This window comes from Crinia signifera, chromosome 3 (genome assembly GCF_055691185.1).
Source record: "Crinia signifera chromosome 3, ASM5569118v1, whole genome shotgun sequence".
NCBI classification, from domain to species: domain Eukaryota; kingdom Metazoa; phylum Chordata; class Amphibia; order Anura; family Myobatrachidae; genus Crinia; species Crinia signifera.
In genome coordinates this window covers 186,542,609-186,561,439 of record NC_139219.1, presented here as the reverse complement: position 1 = coordinate 186,561,439, position 18,831 = coordinate 186,542,609, and the positions used below count along the sequence as shown (strand labels likewise).

At 40.2% G+C, this 18,831-nt stretch overlaps 1 protein-coding gene across 2 annotated transcripts in view; it reads right to left on the bottom strand.

The window, feature by feature from the left end:
- Positions 1–5,149: 5,149 nt before the first annotated feature.
- ZNF292 (zinc finger protein 292) overlaps positions 5,150–18,831 on the bottom strand; it is a 42,105-nt gene continuing 28,423 nt past the window's right edge. For both annotated transcript variants that reach the window (XM_083177092.1, XM_083177091.1), the window contains exons 4-8: positions 17,991–18,126; positions 16,814–17,016; positions 14,895–15,031; positions 14,350–14,491; positions 5,150–13,047 (exon numbers count right to left, since the gene is read on the bottom strand). In XM_083177092.1, the coding sequence (XP_083033218.1) occupies positions 5,986–13,047; positions 14,350–14,491; positions 14,895–15,031; positions 16,814–17,016; positions 17,991–18,117 (7,671 nt within the window). In that variant the 5' untranslated portion in view covers positions 18,118–18,126 and the 3' untranslated portion in view covers positions 5,150–5,985. The remainder of the gene's footprint in view (positions 13,048–14,349; positions 14,492–14,894; positions 15,032–16,813; positions 17,017–17,990; positions 18,127–18,831) is intronic.

Below are 18,831 nucleotides of genomic sequence, written 5' to 3'. Positions count from 1 at the left end.
TTGTATACTCTTAAACATACATACAATGTATGCGATGGACGCGATTTGGCGCTCACAGGCCCGTGCTTACAATGTAAAATGCACCCCCACGCCACCCCCCCACTATAAACGTGAACCCGAAGCGTGGCGAGGGGCGGCGGTACGCGTCCTACGACCTCTTCATACCCCCACTATCCACGTCGGCGTGGAGTTGAGAATAGAAAGTGTGGCGAGCGCAGCGAGCCCCGTGAGGGGACGCGGATACCTGTGAAGCCCGCGAGGGGAAGCAGATACCTGTGAAGGTATCCGCGTCCGCTCGCCACACTTTCTATTCTCAACTCCACGCCGACGTGGATAGTGGGGGTATGAAAAGGTCATAGGACGCGTACCGCCGCCGCTCGCCACGCTTCGGGTTCACGTTTATAGTGGGGGATTGGCGTGGGGCTGCAAGCACCCTTTAGGGTGATTATACAATTTTTAATCGTATAGGGGTCATACATACACCATAGTATATGCACTTTAGTATTTTGCATAGCACCCATCGCATTCATTGTACATATAAAACTACATACAATCCATACAATTGACTCGACATACAATCATCGCACACATCGCACATGAATAAAGTAAACTATGAGTGCGTTGCATGCGATTTAAACGCATACATCGCAGTTATCGCATCGTAGCTTACTATACTACGGTTTTTAAAAACCAAAATCGCACAGATTGTATGCCATATAAAGATGTACACGATTCATGCGATGGGCGCCGTGCTAGGAAAGCAGTACAAAACATAAATGTTGACCAGTTGTCAAGTAGCCCATATTCAGTATAGAATACTTGAGTTTCAAATATACCTCTCAGGGTCAAAGAAATAAAAAAAGATTTAAATTAACCTTTCTAAAATACAAAATTTACAATTGTATGATCATGTTCTTTTATGATAAAGTAAATGAAGATTTTGAAGGAGAAATAAAAAAAACAACAACATCACTTTCATTTTCAGTACTTTTTGTTGAAAGCTACACAAATATATTTAAAACACTAGCACTGTTAATATATTAATGTTATACTGCCACCTAATGCATACTGAGAAATTACATGTATCTAATAAGACATTAAAATGGTGGATAGAATGTCTTTCTACTATAGATCATAAAATGGCGGTTATGTAATGAATGTGTTGTATTATGTTTAAAGCTAATTATGTACTGGAAGAAACAGACGTTTTACACAAAGAAAAGTGTAAAATAAAGTTATAGTATGAATAACATACCTGGAAAACCATCTCAGTTCTAACATATAAGGGATTAAGACAGCACATTGTTATATTCAGGACTGTGATATACAGATTTCTTAAGGCTGCTGTGCACCAAACTTGCAATCATTGTAGGTTCTACTTACCTGATCACAAACACAAAAAGTTCAGTTTTTATTTTATTTGCACCTTGTAAATTACATAGTATTAGAAAATTACAATTTAATAAATTATGCCCATTGTGTGAAATGTTCAGTCGCTATCTATGTCCTGTGAAGTGTCCTGAGTATATGACTAGCTTTAAATAAAAAAATAATAAACAAAAAAAGGCAAGAGGTGAACAACTACACCACCCGACACACTAACTACAGCTGCTGAGGTGGCAAGTGCATAAGTATCAAGGGTGCTTTAAACTAGGACATCTGGAGGGTATGAAATATGTGGCCGGGATGTTAGGATGTACAAAGAAGAGCAACTAAAATGGTGCATGGCCTACATCACAAAACGTACCAGGAAAGACTGAAAGATCTTAATATGTATACTTTAGAGCAGAGAAGGGAAAGGGGGGACATGATAGAAACTTTCGGTACTCTTTACCTAGAACGGCGCCCGTCGCGGGCATCGCGGGTACATTTATGTATGGCCGCGACCGACGCGATGCCCGCGATTTCCCATTGAAACCAATGTTAAACTTTGAAATTGTGTCGGTCGCGTCGCGGCCATAAATGTACCCGCGACGCGATGCTCACGATTTCCCATAGGAATCAATGTTAAAAGGCGCGATGGACCCGATTTTACTGTTAAATGGCTCAATCCACCCGATTTTGCCATAGGAATCAATGTTAAATGGGCCACAGAGCCCATTAACCCTTAAATGTCCCCCCAAATGTTTAACGCCACCCCACGATCCACGCCAACCCGAAGCGTGGCGAGCGCAGCGAGCCCGCGAGGGGCGGCGGTACGCGTCCTCCGACCTTTTCATGCCCTACTATCCACTAGGGCGTGGTGTGAGAATATAATAGTGTGGCGAGCGCAGCGAGCCACCGAGCCCGAAGCGTGGCGAGCGCAGCGAGGGGACGCGGATACCTTCACAGTTATGCGCGTCCCCTCGCGGGCTTCACAGGTGTCCGTGGCGAGGTGGACACCTGTGAAGCCCGCGAGGGGACGCGTCTACCTGTGAAGGTATCCGCGTCCGCTCGCCACGCTTCGGGCTCGCCACACTATTATATTCTCACACCACGCCCTAGTGGATAGTAGGGCATGAAAAGGTCGGAGGACGCGTACCGCCGCCCCTCGCGGGCTCGCTGCGCTCGCCACGCTTCGGGTTGGCGTGGATCGTGGGGTGGCGTTAAACATTTGGGGGGACATTTAAGGGTTAATTTGGCCTATTTGGCCCCAAATCGGGTCCATTGAGGCATTTTACAGTAAAATCGCGGTCAATCTGCCGTTTTAACATTGTTCCCTATGGGAAAATCGCGGTGATCGCGGTCATCCCGATTTACCCGCGATGACCGCGATTTTTACCCCCGACGCCCGCGATTTCAATCGCGGGCGCCGTTCTAGGTAAAGAGTACCAAACTTTCAAATATATCAAGGGCTTTAACAAGGTACAGGTGGAAGAGGAGCAACAGAACACGAGGACATGCACTGAAACTAGAGGGAGGAAGATTCAGGGGAAATGTGAGGAAGAATTTTTTCACAGAAAGAGTAGTAGATAAGTGGAATAGCCTCCCAACAGAGGTGGTAGACGCAAATACAGTAGTACAATTTAAACATGCTTGGGATAAGCATATTGATATCCTTACATAAAAATAAGGATCAAATATGGTTTGAGGTAACATGTTTAAAAAAAGGGGCAGACTAGATGGGCCAAGTGGTTCTTATCTGCCGTCAAATTCTATGTCAAATTCTAAGAGAAATAATGTAAATAGTACCAGAATCTTTGCCGACAGTGATTACCCACCCTGACTATGTGAAATGCCCATCGCCCCCTTGTTAACGCCACCCAACTATCAACGCCAACCCGAAGTGTGGCGAGCGCAGAGAGCCCACGAGGGGCGGCGGTACGTGTCTTCCGACCTTTTCATACCCCCACTATTCACGTCGGCGTGGAGTTGATTTTATATAGTGTGGCGAGCGTAGCGAGCCACCGAGCCTGAAGCGTGGCTAGCCCCGCAACATTTTAAGTGTCACCTTGTAACTAACAAAAAATCCTTCAACTGTATTCAGGATTATTGAAATTACAAACTATTCTGCTTGCTGCTGTTGAAACTTATTTCACTGAATAGGCAGTTAAAGGGCACTTTTAGCCATACTGTTAATGAGAGCAGGCCTAGCCAACCTGTGGCTCTCCCGCTGTTGGGTAACTACAAGTCCCAGCACACCCTGCCACAGTTTTGCCATTATGGAATGCTAAAGCTGTGACAGGGCGCTGGTTTGTGCAGTTTTACACCTGGAGCGCCACATGTTGGCCAGGCCTGAATTACAGGTTATAATTTATGGCAGAGGAAAAAGGGTGATTCATGAGGGCATGGGCTTCAGTGCCAAAATCTATTCAAATTAGAGCACCTTGTTTTCATCTGGTAAATTAGCGTTAAAACGGGACGGGCGATGATGCATTTAATCTGGGGTAGGTTCCCGAATCTTTGGGATAACACAATCCCACACATCATGCTCAGTCAAAAAATAAAACCTTGTGAACTGCAGCCTGGGATCTGCAATCAGGACTAATGGAATAACACTGCTGCTTAGTCAGTCTGTGGTAAACTACTGTGGCTAATTGAATTTGTGCCATAAAACTCATATGCTGAATCAAAATATGTAAAACTTCTAAAAAAGGAATTCATTATTTTCAGCAAATTTCGCAATACATTTCGGTATTTAAGAGGTTATCAGGTCGCTAGTCCTCACCTATCTGCTTAATACTACTAGAACATAGCTATTATGTGGAAAAGTAGCAATTTTCTCATGTAAATACCTGCATGAACGCTTTGAACTCATGGCCAGCTACCACCACAGTGTCAATTGAAAAGTGTCACAGTAATTCAAACCTTGAATACAGAAAAATCTTTGTGCTCAGACTCAGTTCTCCTTATGATTAAAATAATATAAAATTGCATAAAGTGTTTCAAAAGAAGAGAATGCTTTGCTAAGAATCTGATGCAACTAGGCAGATGCATCAGCAATAGAAAAATGTGGGTTTAATTAAGTGATGCGGTGGACAATAATACATGGCAGGCACATTGAAGAACTAGGTGCAATCAAAGACAGAATTATAAAAAATGGTCTACTTATCCCGCAGTTATGTACAGAAGCCTTTTCCAGACTGTCTTCAGAGCCCTCTAACAGTCAAGGCTTTAAAGAAAGCCATGCTTCAGCGCAGACCATTATATGAAAATTACTTAAGTACTCAAAATATCCTTAAAACTTGGACTGTCTGGAGGAGCTTGAGGATAATGTTTGGGAACATTCATTAAGAACGATTTTTTCATAATTACACATGTACTAAAGAGAACAACATGGGGCAAGCAAGGACGGTGTAATGGTTAGCATTACTGCCTCGCATCGCTGAGGTCATGGGTTCGATTCCCACCATTGACCAAGCTGTGCGGAGTTTGTATATTCTCCCAGCTTTGGTTTCCTCCCACAATCCAAAAATATACTGATAGGTCAATTGGCTTCCAACAAATTAACCCTAGAATGTCTGTGTGCGTGTGTACATGTGGTAGGGAATATAGATTGTAAGCTCCACTGGGGCAGGGACTGATGTGAATGTTCAACTATACTCTGTACAGCGATGCGGAATATGTATGCACTATATAAGAAACTTAAATAAATAGAAAGCAATTGAAGAATTTCACAGAACTCTACTTACTCATTAAAATTCAGAGACAATCCATTCAATAATACCAGGAACATTTGTGCAATTTTATTCAAGCCCACAGGTGGTGCTATTGACCTTTATATCTACGGACAGTATTTGCAAACTGTAAAAACACCCATTACATTTCAATAGGAAGGGGCACCTCTTGCATCCTAATATAAGGAGATGGAGGGGAGGTCATTACAATTAATAAGATATTGTAATGCACAAGGTGCCTAATATGTATGGCATGTGTTAATGTTACAGTCATGTTTTCAGCAAGAAGCATCCACAAAAGTAACCAAAATTTTCAAGTATTTACACATTAAAAACTTTCAATAGATGCTTTGTTTCGGTATGTACATAAAATATGCAACCAAAAGTAATGCAAATACAAATTTTCTTAAAAAGAATGTGATCACTTGATTACAAATTAAAATCCAGAATATAAACGTGTAATTTAATAGTTTAGGCAGCAATGTATTACAGTGATATTTACAAAAAGGATCACCCAACCCCCACCCTCCCAAAAACAAACTCATTAACATTATATACAAGTAACTTGTTATACACGGAGTAGTGAACTTGGTGAAGGTACCAAATCCCACACACAATACACAAATTGTTAATTTGTGGAAATGAGGGTTTGAAGTAATATTTACAAAACTGAATAAACAATATCTTTCCTCTAGTCCCATAGGGATAACATGGAATAAAAACATTGCATGACCTCTGCCATGGCATATTTTTCTATTTTCTATATTTTTTTGGCCAGGTTAAGTCATTCTTACAACAACAAGAAAATAATAAAACTGCATTTATCTACATGCGTGATGGTTTCTAGTTCCAATAAAATTGTACAGGCTTTAAATGTACAAGGACCACACTAAACCGTTGCTTCTCCATCTAGTTCTGTATTTTGTTCCTCTGCTACATTATCTAATTCATTGCAGTAAATTTCATGTTTAAGAACCACGACAGGTTTCAGTTCGTTAAGCTGTTTGACAATAAGTTCAATATAGTCACTGAATGATTCATCTAAAACTATCCTTACATTGTCCACGTTCGGTAGATGTGAAGGGTTAGCAAAAAGCAAATATATATCTGTGTCAAAGTCCTCATCCTCACACAGCCGTGGCATTTTTTCACTTGGTTGCAGTCCTGTCTCTGAGTCAGTCGTGAAATTAACAATCTCTACAGTTTTTTTTTCCTTGACGGCAGATTCTTCTAGGAATTTAAGAAATGACACTTCGAATCCCATAGGCTTGAATGAGCTCAAGTCAAATGCTGGTGTGTCATCAGAAGGACTGTCCACAAGTAATGTCTCATCACAGCTGAGTGTGCTACTAGTGTCGGCAGATAGGGTTTCTTCTGGTGTATCAATTTTTCTTTTTTTATTTGGAGTAACTGGTGTTTGTTTATGGAGTCTTTTTACAACGCCAAGCATCCTTTGTGGTTCAGAATAGCAAGAGCTTGTTTCCTGAAAGTCGCTGCTTAGTAAGGACGATGATTTTGCTTGGCTGTCTGAGCTAGTGCTGTCCTCATTGCTAAGTTTCGAAATAAACAGTTCTGTGAGTTCATCCATTTCATTCTTTTCCGTTTCACTATGTTGGAAAGTTGAAATTGTGGATTCGTCACTGCTTTCCAGTACTGCAGAACTAACTGGCTTCTGTTGGGGAACTACTGCCTCGATTGGAGCCTCAACTTCGGCTTTTTTAACATCTATCACTGAGTCTGTGTCGAGAGGCTGAGGGACTTCTTTAGTTTTGGTGCGTCCACGCCTTTTGAAGACAATCAGTGTTTTCCTGTGTCTTAAAATGAATGCTCTAGCAAGTTTGTGAGATTTATAATGCCTAATAATATTGTGTTCCGTGGCGACAATAGAAGTACATCCCCGCACCATACATGGATATTGTTTAGTATGACATTCTAAGCATTCTGCTAAAGCAGCATCTTTAGCTTTCAATGAATATGTATGTCTACCATATTTAAGAGTTGATGGACCTGGCTTAAGGTTTCCTAAACTTTTTTTAATACATTTTTCTTTATTGTCTTTACGTCGCTTTGTTTTAGGGACCCCAACTTCATTTTCACACTTAAGTTTAGGAACCCTAGGTTTATCTTTCAGTGCTTGATCATCAGTATTGTCCGGATCACTTAAACCCATTTTCCGTGGTCTGATTAAATGCTCCTTATGTTTATCTTTATGCTTGCGAAAAATATGTCTAAGCATATTTGACCGAGTAGCATAGATACGGTCACAACCTTCACAGTCACACTTATACATTTCTTCTCCTTCCAATTTAACACTTCTCATTTTTATATCATGTACTTCTTCAAGATGGTCAATGTAGCTGGAACATGAGGTAAAGTTAGCTGTGCACTGGGTCTGATCACATTTAAATGGTCCTCCATTTACAAAAGAGATTACATTTTCAATTTCTTCTGCAATCATCTCATGAAGCTTCACATAGTGCTGTATTAGGCTAGAAAAACTTGCAAATATTCTAGAGCAATCGCTCTCTGTGCACCTGAACTCTTTGAGGAGCAGGCCATTGCTACTGTCGTCTCGCTCTTCTTTTAGGTCTTCTTCTGATGAGAACTTAAATGCTTCTGACCTATGAACAGCCTGATAATGTAGTATTAAGTTTTGTTGTATAGTAAAAGCTGCTGTGCAGCCCTGGTGAACACATTGATAGGGTTTATAAGAAGTAGGTCCCTGGGTGGGCTTGGCATCTTTATGTATTGCTTTTTTGCGCTTCAGCTCTTTTTCCTTCCGCTTTTTCCTTATTTTTGGTCCTTTTTTACTTTTCTGATTAAGTGGTAAATTAGACTCTTCAGAAGGCTCTTCAGAAGGCAAATGTAGGGGTGGTTTAATTTCTTGAACTATGGGAATTTCCATGGTTTTCAAGACTGGTACATCTGGATATAGCTCAGGTTCTGGTTTTATAACTTTAGCAACATCATACAAATCCATAAACCTTTTACTGTCTGGGCTTCTGCTGGACATATCAGGAGGAGAAAAGTCGTTACTTTCACTTATAGATTTTCTACCATATGGTCTCTTTATTTTTAATTTTACCATTTGCTCAGATGTAAAATGATGCATTGCTTGACAATGGGCTCTGAGATTTGAGTTTCTTGTGAAGGTTTTTGTACATGAAGGTACAACACATCTGAAAGGGGCAAACTTTAGCTGATGTTTCTTGATTTCTTCTAGTTTTTCCATTGTGTAATAATGAACTTTAGAATAGTGCTTAAACAAAGCGTCCTTAGTCATTGCACAATAGTTGCAGTCCTCTTCGTGACATATGAAAGGCTTTCCATTACATTTTTCAACTAATGATGAAGACACTTCAGGCAATTCTTCAGACACAAGATTCAGACTTGGATTTGGAACGATTACACTAGACATTATGGGTAGACTCTCACTAGGTGGGCACATATCTTCTTCTACTAAACTTTCAGGTTGTAAATCAACAATCTGTAACTTTTGTACCAAGTCCATGATCTCCAACACTTGGTCATCATACTTAAAACTAGTTTCTTGGGTTGGCGAGACTGAACACACAGGTATGTTCATTTTGTTAGGCGGGCTGAAACCTACAGAATTTATATTGTGCATGACCCCAGGTATATCATCTATACTGCCATTCACACTGACCTGACTGTGTGGCAAAGAGGAACACATACTTTGGACATTACCATTAAAAGAATATGGTTCAGAGATGTCAGAAGTCATATTTTGAAATGTCTTATCTCTGAATTCTGGGTGTATATCTAACGTTTCAGGCTCTTTCTGGTCAGGAGTATAAGGAAGAAGGAGCGGTGTCTCACTTTTTTCTGCCTTCATAGGAAGCGGACATGTTGCATGTGTCTCTGAGCTAGCCTTAAGACTTTCATTAATACAAGACATAAACAGTTCTTTATCAGCGCTGCTCAAATGTTTTGCTAGGTTTTCCAAAAGGTCAGATCCATAAGTCATAAAGTTTGGTTGTAGATCAGCGGACATCTGTAGATTTCCCCCTACTGCTGCCAAGATATTTTTTGCAAGCTCATGTGTAGCCTCCACAGTGGCAGGTTTCTCATTTTTTTTCTTCCTCTTAGAACTGTTGCTTTTTTTCTTGGTGGTGGTGGCTAAACAAGAACTTCGAGGACCACTAATGACAGATACCCGAGTGCTGCTTACTGGTTTTGGCATGCAACTATTCTCTTCAACTGTATTAATAAGTTGATTTGAGCACAAACCATTTTCAGTCTTAAGGAGTTTCTGGTCCGGACGATCAATTAGATCAGTACAACTATTCACATGAATGCTTTCTAGACCGTTTTCATCCTTGAGGCTGGAACTAGGTTGCAGGTTTTGTGTTTTGGTAAGATTTAAGGGTTCAGCTGTGTTTATTTGAGGATTACTGGGAATGCACTCATCTGAAGTTATGTTAGGATGCAGTGATCTGCTACTTACATTTTCAGGGGCTTCAGTATTTTGCTTAATTGGGCTCTCAATTTTATTCTCACATAGTGTAAAGCTGGAGATACTAGGATGTGCAAATCCACTATGCAAATATTGAGCATTTTCATTTTGAACAGGCGACAGAAAAGGCTCCTCTTTGATAGCAATTTTAGGACTAATGTTTTGTGCACGTGACCTTGCTCTTCGTTTTGGCTTAGATGAAAGTATCATGCTTGCCAAAACAGAAGGCTGTCCATCTGTTTGTGGTACTGGAGAAATATCATAATCATTATGGGGCTTACACACAGCCCTCTTTGACAAATGTCCACCCAATGATCGTGGGTTATCAAAGACTCGAAAACACCTGCTGCAGATAAATTTTCCATCTCTAATGATTGCAGGACACTTTGCACGTGGACTGTGTTTTGGCTTTCTTTCTCTATTTCTAGTAGTTCTCCCACTTGTAGTCTTATCACTAGAATTTGATAGCATACTAGATGATTTATCCAAGTTAAAGGTTGTATCCATGTCAGTGCCATCAACTTGTTTGGGAAAGTTTTCGGTTTCTTCTTTCAAAAATGCAGAGTTGGCACTCTCACCACCAGCTAAATCTGAATTGCTACCTAGCTGAGAAAACACGGTACTTCCACTTAGTGAAGACATAACTGGTAGTGGATCATTTTCAGTTGGCATTGGTAGAAAAGGATCAGAACCGTTTTCAAATTTCATTGGTAAAACTTTTGCCAAATCCTCTATTTGCGATGTCAAGGCAGCATTACTCAAATTTCCCACTTCAGGTCCCAAGAGTGTTTCAGCAACATTTTTCGACAAACCTTGAGGCATTACCGTTTCTACAGAACTCAGTAAAGGGTTGACCAAGTTTTCAAGATGTGTAGGGAAGACAGGATTTGGGAGGTGTTGTAACTGATTACAAAAATTTGAGTTTGTGGTACTCTGAAGGTGTGGTTGAAAACCAGATTTATTTGGCACATCGGGCTCTGCAAGTATATGGTAAGTAGGCTTTTCATCAGATGGCGGTACGAAGGTTCCAGCTCTTTGTTTCTTTCTGTTCTTGCGCTCCATTTTAAAGAAATCATAGTGATCAGGGTGAGTACTCTTCATATGTTTTCCAATGCTCTGAACAGAATTGTATATTCGGGGACATCCTTCTACGTTGCATTTGAATCTTTCTACTGGTGCTGATGGAAGAGGCTTCAATGTAGTATTACTGGCAGGTGGCAAAACATTAGAAAGTGTGTTACTCGTTTCAAGTGACAATGACAGAAGATTTTTAGATTTTGAACTTTCTTCATAACCAGACATAACTAGATTGTTTTCACACAATTGAGCAGTTTCATTAAAAGGCATTATATTTATCTGCTCTTCTGCCTCAGTTTTGACTTCCGTACAGTTCACAGCACAAATTTGATTTTTATTTGAACAGCTGGTTTTACCATCTTGAAATACTGACAAACATTGGTCTTCAAAACCCGGGTGAGCTTTTCTTCGAGTTTTCTTTGCATTATCTGCGTTTCCACTGCCAACTAGTTTGTTTTGATTTAGAAGATCAGGAAACCCTTCAACAAGGGTTGGCAGTTTAGCATTTCTAGAATCTGCAGAGAAAGTAGTGTTAATCAATAGGTCTGCTTTAGGCAACATATTCTGTGCAATAGATGGTGCTGGTAAAACCTGAGTAAGCAAATTTGTAGTGGAGATAGCATGAGGAGGAGGAGGAGGAAGAAGCTGGTCCAGCAAATGTACAGAGTTCTCCAGTCCTCTAGTAGCTAATTTCTGTTCCAATACTGATGTTTTAGGTAAGCTGGGATCTTTAGACATTGTAGAACTGGGAATATCTGCTGAATGTAATATTGCATTAAAAGTGCTGTTTGCATTACATTCTGGTAGTGATTCTTGTTTGACTGTAGCACAGTCCCTATTAGCAACTATATTATCCATTTCAGACAATTCACCAGTTTTGCTAGACTCTGGCACGTGGGACTCTCCAGAATGCTCAAATAAGTGCTGTTCTAACTGTAGTTGAGAATGAAAAATCTTTCCACAGCCAGAGGTCTTACAAGTGAAAGTGTTGTAGTGTTGTGCTTCATGGTCGAAGAGCATATAAGCTGCAGAAAATATTCTTCCACACTTGGGGAACATACACTTGGCTCTGAAATCATAATGCTCCTTTTTGTGTGCCAGTAAGTCTGCATAAGTCTCAAAGCTTGCCTTGCACTTCATTTGTATGCATATATATGGTCGAATTCCACAATGCATTTGCAAATGATCATTTAAGTGAGTTAAACTAACAAACTGCCTCCTACAATACTGACAGACTACTTTTTTACTTTGTATCTCAAGGAAACGTGCTGCTTCTTCACTATCTTTGTGCCCCCTCACATGTGCAATTAGATTTTTGAAATATTTGAATCCTTTGTTGCAGAACAGTACAGGACATGGGAACTCATTGGAGAGTACTTGCTGTTCTGCTTCTAGACACTCAGGTTGATTATCTTTTTCTAGAAACTCAAGGGGATTATCTTTTTCATCGTTTTCATCAGAATTGTCGTTATCATTAAATACTATAAAATCATCGGAATAAATGGTGTTCTTTTTTACTTGACGCTCTTGTTTTATAACGGCCACTGCCTTTTTATTCTTATTTGTCCGTTTTTTCTTTGGTAACCTCGCCAGTTTCCTGAGGGGTTCCATGGTTTCCAGTCTCTCTTTGCAGGATTGCTTAACGTGTAAAGTTACATGTGGAACAAAGGTTTCTTTAGCGGTGTACTGTTTTGCACATATTGGACAACTATAGATACCATCTATGCAGTGCTTTTGGGCATGCCTAATTATCCTGTGGCCCAGGAACTCTTTGTCACATAACACACAGTACTGCATATAGGCTTGCCAGTTTCTAAATCTTGCAGATATGCCTCCATGTTCTTTCATTTTTTTGTAAGTATTTCTCTTTTTTTTAGGCTTTTGCTCACGACCCTCCTTAGTAGGTGTGCTTCCACCAAAGCAATCTAGTCCGTTTATTGTAGGGTCCTTTGTCAATTCCTGGTAATCATCCACTGGGTCATATGCCTCATTGTCATTTAGCTCATCAATTGAAGAAACAATAGATGCCTCTTCTCCCATCAATGCCAGACACTGACGTTTCAAAGTTTTCCAATCCCAAAACTCTGGATCAAATGGCCATCGGGTTTTCAAGACCAGCAGAAGCTCGCAGCGCAGGGAATTTGGTACTGGAAGACTTTCCTCATCATATTTTTGGTCTGGTTGGTTGTATAACATCTCTACAGCATAGTATGCATCCACCGTAGGCTCCAGAAGAAACTCAGTAAGTTGACACGCTCTCTTGACCTCCAAATCATCAGGCAATAAGCAGGAGATGGTCTTGCAGATGGATATTTTCACCTTGGCATTCTCACTGGACTCCAAGCGTAGTGCCCGCACACACAGTTCTATGCACGTTGGAAGCCCAGCAGCCTCAGTCTGAAAATAAATGCAGAAGAAAAACAAAAAATGGTTAAAAGCACTTTAGATATTTACTGTATTGGGGACATTTGTTGAATAAAGTAACAACTGAAGGCGAAAACATCTTAAGAGCTACTCACATATGAACTATCATGTACTACTTTGCTCAGAGCTTGCTCAGCCACCAGGCAAAGTATAAAATGTAATGCACAGTTAGGAGTGAACTGAAATATAATATCGATCAAATTATCAGAATTGATTTATTATCAGTTTCTAAATTGTCCTTAAAACAAAGAATGCTTTAATACAAAATGAAACTATAAAAAGCATTAATAGAAAACTCAGGGGCAGATTTTTTAAGCACGGTGAAGTGATAAAGTGTCTGGTTTTTATCACCGGCCAATCAGCTCCTACCTGTCATTTTTCAAACAGTGGTGTCCAGCACTGGCACAGCACCTCTGGAGGTACTAATGCTGGAGTGGAGGTGAGGGGCTTACAACTTTATGTGGTGGGTTTTGCTGGGGTAGGACAAACCTGCCCTGATAGGTTTGTCCTGCCCCAGCAAAACCCACCACTCAAGGGGTTAATAAATCTGCCCCTAAGTCACTTATTACGCTGCAACTGCTACTAGTCTACCTGTATGTGGAAATTATATTCATTCAAGTGGGTGAGCCATGGGGTGCTCTACTTTCATGAGGGTGATGAGATTTGGTCCGGTATCCAATTACTTGCGATCCTTTTCCGGACGATAAAGATAAAAAACAGCCTGACATCGCTATCATTGACCAATGGCTTATAATAGACTAATCCCAAATAAATGTATTGAGGTTCACTGGATAGCTCTGGGCAAATCCATTAGCTGCTTCTAATTGGACACCAGTCTTAATTTGAAATGGATATTTTACAGTAACATTAAAATTTGTGGTCTGTAAAAGCTTTGGCAACAAAAGTGGCTGTAAGGTGAAAATGCATTCCTGCTAAAAGGTGCCCACACACTGTGCCATGTGCACTGTGCGTATTGAACTAGATCACCGCTAATTCATAATCCATGCGATACGCTACAAGAGCGTGCATTTTGAACTAGATTACGCAAATACATTTAGTACTTTGCAATGCGCAGGAGCGCGCTACTCACTGCAAGCCCAAAACGCACCGTGTATGGGCACCAAAACAGAATTTATTCAAATAAAAACAAAAAACACAATTATTATAACTCTTACAGTTTAACATTCCAGATATACAGCAATTGAGCTATGTGCTTAAAACAATGGCAATGCATATCTACCTGGCAATCATATGAATGCTGTTTAAAAGACTTACCTCTGACTGAATAACCTTGATGAGAAAGAAAATATGGTACACTGTTTTTGTCAACTGAGAAAGCTGGCGGCATATTTCCAGATACACTTGTATAGATGAATCGACCCTTCTTTGCAGTTTGCTCCAGAACAACGTCAATTCCCTGTGAACAGAAAAAGAGCTTAACAATGCTCCAACAGTATGTTGAAACAACAAAGAAAACAGTAAAGATCGAAAAGAACAGAGGATGGAGGCCAATTCAAGTGTTACTTAATTTAAATTTTCTTTGGCATTACATTGGTAACATTCAAAACCTTGGTGCACAGTATAAGATAAATTAATCGATACCGTATATCACTCGAAACCGATCAGAGCGATAAATCATACACATATACGCATATACGGTGTACCCAATCTCTCTCTCTCTCCTGACTGTTGTGCATTGAATTGTTCCATTAGATTTGCTGAATGTCCATTGGAACCATTCCACGGCCGATGCAGAATTTAACTATGTATTGCACTGTTTTATAGAATCCTTCTACTACTTGTTTTGCTACAGTACTCACCAGGCACAGTACATCTCCCCAAACTGCAGCTGGCGGGATAGGAATGCTGCGCACAATATCAATGATGTTTTCTCATCCCCTTCAGACTCCAGATTACAGATCATTTCCAAAGCATCTTTGCAATCTACTTTAGCAATCTAAAAAAAAAAAAAAAAAAAAGGATTATGTATTTCAGTTTATCACTGCCAATAACTATACATATACACACACACACAAACACATATATACATATATACACACACACCAAGAACCTTTGACAGCGCATTACTCTTACTGTCTTTAAAATCACAGGAGCTCTAATAAAAGTATTATTTATAAGCAAAGTGAAGTAAGATAACTTACATTTGCGTTAAGAAGGGGAAAAAAACGTCTTGGAAAAGACAATTAACCAAAATATACAATTAAAGCGTATTTTCCATTTAATTATTTTATGCATCCAAGGAGTTGGTTCCCAGGCTTCCAGGGTCATTATTTGCTGGACCATTCTTATCCTAAACAGCACAAACTAATAAACTTAACAACTGTTTTAGTACTACTTTTAGAAAGCATTTTTCACCTGGCCTCTTCCTTTATCCACTGGGCTTTATAGTTCATCCTTCATGGGAAACTACATAGTTCACTGTGCTCTGCTGAGGCCTCACTTAAAGAAGTTTCATAAACCAAACTGCTTTCAGGAGTAAACAGGGCTTAAAGTTGGACACCATTGTAGACACCCACCTCTGACACTCCTAAAACATGAAATCACCTTACTGATATAGTATGTGCAGGTCATTTCTGAAGCACAAAATACATATTTTTAGTGCAAAGCCAGCGCTGAACCATTGTGTGCCTCTGTTTGCACAAGGGATGCATGCATATTTGCTGAAGCACATGTTTAAAAAAGCACGATGACACAGAGGAGGAGGAGTTTGGAAAAAAATATAGGTACTTGTTTCCTAGCACGGCGCCCGTCGGGGTTGATCGCATGCCTTAAGTTAAGGTACTTAAGGCATTTGATCGACGCGATTTTCTGTCAATTACCAGCTTTAATTGCGGGTAAAGAGAAAATTGCGTTGGATCGCGTCCATCGCGGGCCATTATAATGGGCCGCAATGCGACCGACGTGATCAACGCGATTTTCCCATAGAGAACAATGTTAAATGAGTTTTAAAGTTAAAATCGCGTTGGTCGCATGCCATTATAGCGATGCGATCGACGCGATTTTACATAGGGAACAATGGGAAAAGGGCCAATATGGCCCATTTCTCATTGTATATGCCCCCTCATGGGTATTAAGTATGGTAAATGCCCCCCCATTGTAAACGCCAACCCGAAGCATGGCGAGCGGCGGCGGTATGCGTCATCCGACCTTTTCATACCCCCACTATCCACGTCGTCGTGGAGTTGATTTTATATAGTGTGGCGAGCGCAGCGAGCCACCGAGCCCGAAGCGCGGCGAGCCCCGCGAGGGGGCGCGTATACCTGTGAAGTTATGCACGTCCCCTCGCCACGCTTCGGGCTCGGTGGCCCGCTGCGCTCGCCACACTATATAAAATCAACTCCACGCCGACGTGGAGAGTGGGGGTATGAAAAGGTCGGAAGACGTGTACGCCACACTTCGGGTTGGCGTCAATAGTGGGGTGGCGTTAACAATGGAGTGCCATCTCACCCATCGGGGGGAGGTTTGCTATCAAAATGGGGGGTTTTGGGGCTTTTTACATTGAAATCAATGTAAAATTGGGTCTCGGGGACTATTTTTACATGATTCCAATGTAAAAAAATTGCGTCGATCGCATGCGATTTGGTTGGCATGCGATGCGATAGACGCGATTTTTGCGGCCGCGATCAATACAATTAAAATCGGTGGCGCCGTGCTAGGAAACAAGTACCAGAATATATTATTAAAACTAAAAAACAACTTCAGAGCACAAAATACTAACTTCTTCAATGAGCTTAATATTTGGTGAAGCTGCGCAGAGGCAAGTCAGGTAGAGCTGCTTGAAGTGTCCTTTCTTGCTCATCTCTGGGTGGTCTGAACATAGCTTTGCGAGGGAAGTTGCAGCAGCCACTTTACTAACTTTAAGGAGCTGCTTAATTCGCATCTCCAACAGAAACGGGCCTTCAGAAGTAAAAAACCCTTCAGCTGTGGACAAAAAGAAGACAGTAGGACCAATGATAATATATAGTAGGATATTTCAGATAAAAATCACCTATATAATATACACATTTACTGTTATACAAAACCACATACAACAGTCACAAATATACATAAATGGTCCTATAATGTAGTACAATTAAATACATTTTAGGGTTCTGTCAAAAACCTGTAACTGAATATAGATAATAAAATTAATTATCTGAAACAAAAATTCAGATGAATGGAACGAAATAAATCTTTATTTTGCTTGAATTTGTATACAGATCATAATAACTATTATTTTGAAACATTTTAAAATGTAGTGCACCATTCTCCTATAGACACAACGGTAACAGGAAGAGAAGTTTAATAGCAAAGAAAAACGTATAGTTCTGAAATCAGGAGAAGTAGATCAAACACTAAAAAATAATGTTTATTAATAAATTGTGGTGAATCATCTTTGGCTGTAAGGTTCTTCTTATTTATGAAGAGTATACTGTTTGGTAATCAGAAACCTGTAAGACATTTCACCTTCCCCGCAAACCATGTAATCTGTTAAACCCTCTGTTTGTCATTTAGTTTAATAAACACGGACATGAACTTATCATTGCCATGAACATAGCTGTTTCTGTAAATATGCAGAGCTTTATTCCAGCCTTGAGCTCTCACACGAAACACAATACTGTATGATTAACATAAAAGGAAAGACCTTACATTCTAAGCCTGCCAATGCAATTATTTTAATTGATGTAAAGTTTCATTGCCTAATATTTATGACCTTTGTATCCCACACTGTCCAACATAGGGCTAACATCTAGAAAATTAAGCACAGCAGCTAAGAAAACTGTACTGATAGTTGCCATGGCAAGGTTAAAAGGGACGCTCACCATATATTTCCTATTGAAAGAAAGGAATATATCTCTTACACCTGACAACAATTTGAAGGGTAAATTAGGTTATTTGAAAATCACAGTTCTTACCTTGAAATGGATCTTTGATTTCCTCATTAAGTATTTTATCCAGGATTGGGTCCTTCCACACACCAGCTTCTTGAGACAAGTTGTATAAGAGCACAAGCTCATGGCTGCCATTTTCAATTAAGCGCATCTGAGCAACCTTGAAGTGTAAACAAATATACTGATTTCAGGAGGCTGAAAATAGTTATTACCATTATTATAGCGCACACTTTCTGCAGCGCTTTATACAGAATACTTGGCCTTTCACAAGAGTACTTGAGGAAAGCCACACAAGCACAGGGAGAACATACACACTCCATAGAGTTTGGGTTGTGGTAGGAATAGACAAGACGTCAATGCTCCGAACCAGTAAATGCTAACCATTGCATCAACCATGCTGCTGAAGTAGTAGGTATTTGATGGGGCCAAAATACACGCTTTATAAAAGTACTCTCCTCTTAAGCATGGAGAAGACTGGTCAAATTTCACAAAATTATAATAATTTTTCACGAATGGTTCTGTCAAGTTAATGGCACTCAAAGATTGATTGGTTTAGGGCAAGGGTAGCCAACTCCAGTCCTCAAGAGCTACCAATAGTTAATGTTTTGCAGGTGTCCTCATCCAATAAAGTGACGTAATTAGCTCCACCTGTGGATCTTTTAAAATGTGTCAGTGAGTAATAAATACACCTGTGCACCTGCTCGGTGGTCTGTTAATAGCTCTCAAAGACTGAAGTTGGCTACCTCTGGTTTAGGGATACATTATATCAAGAGATTACCATTTGCTATTAGAAATATGCCTAGTTATAGTCCATGCCTAAGGATAAGCTCTCAAGATTTTTTAATGGCGGGTAAGGAAGTACTTT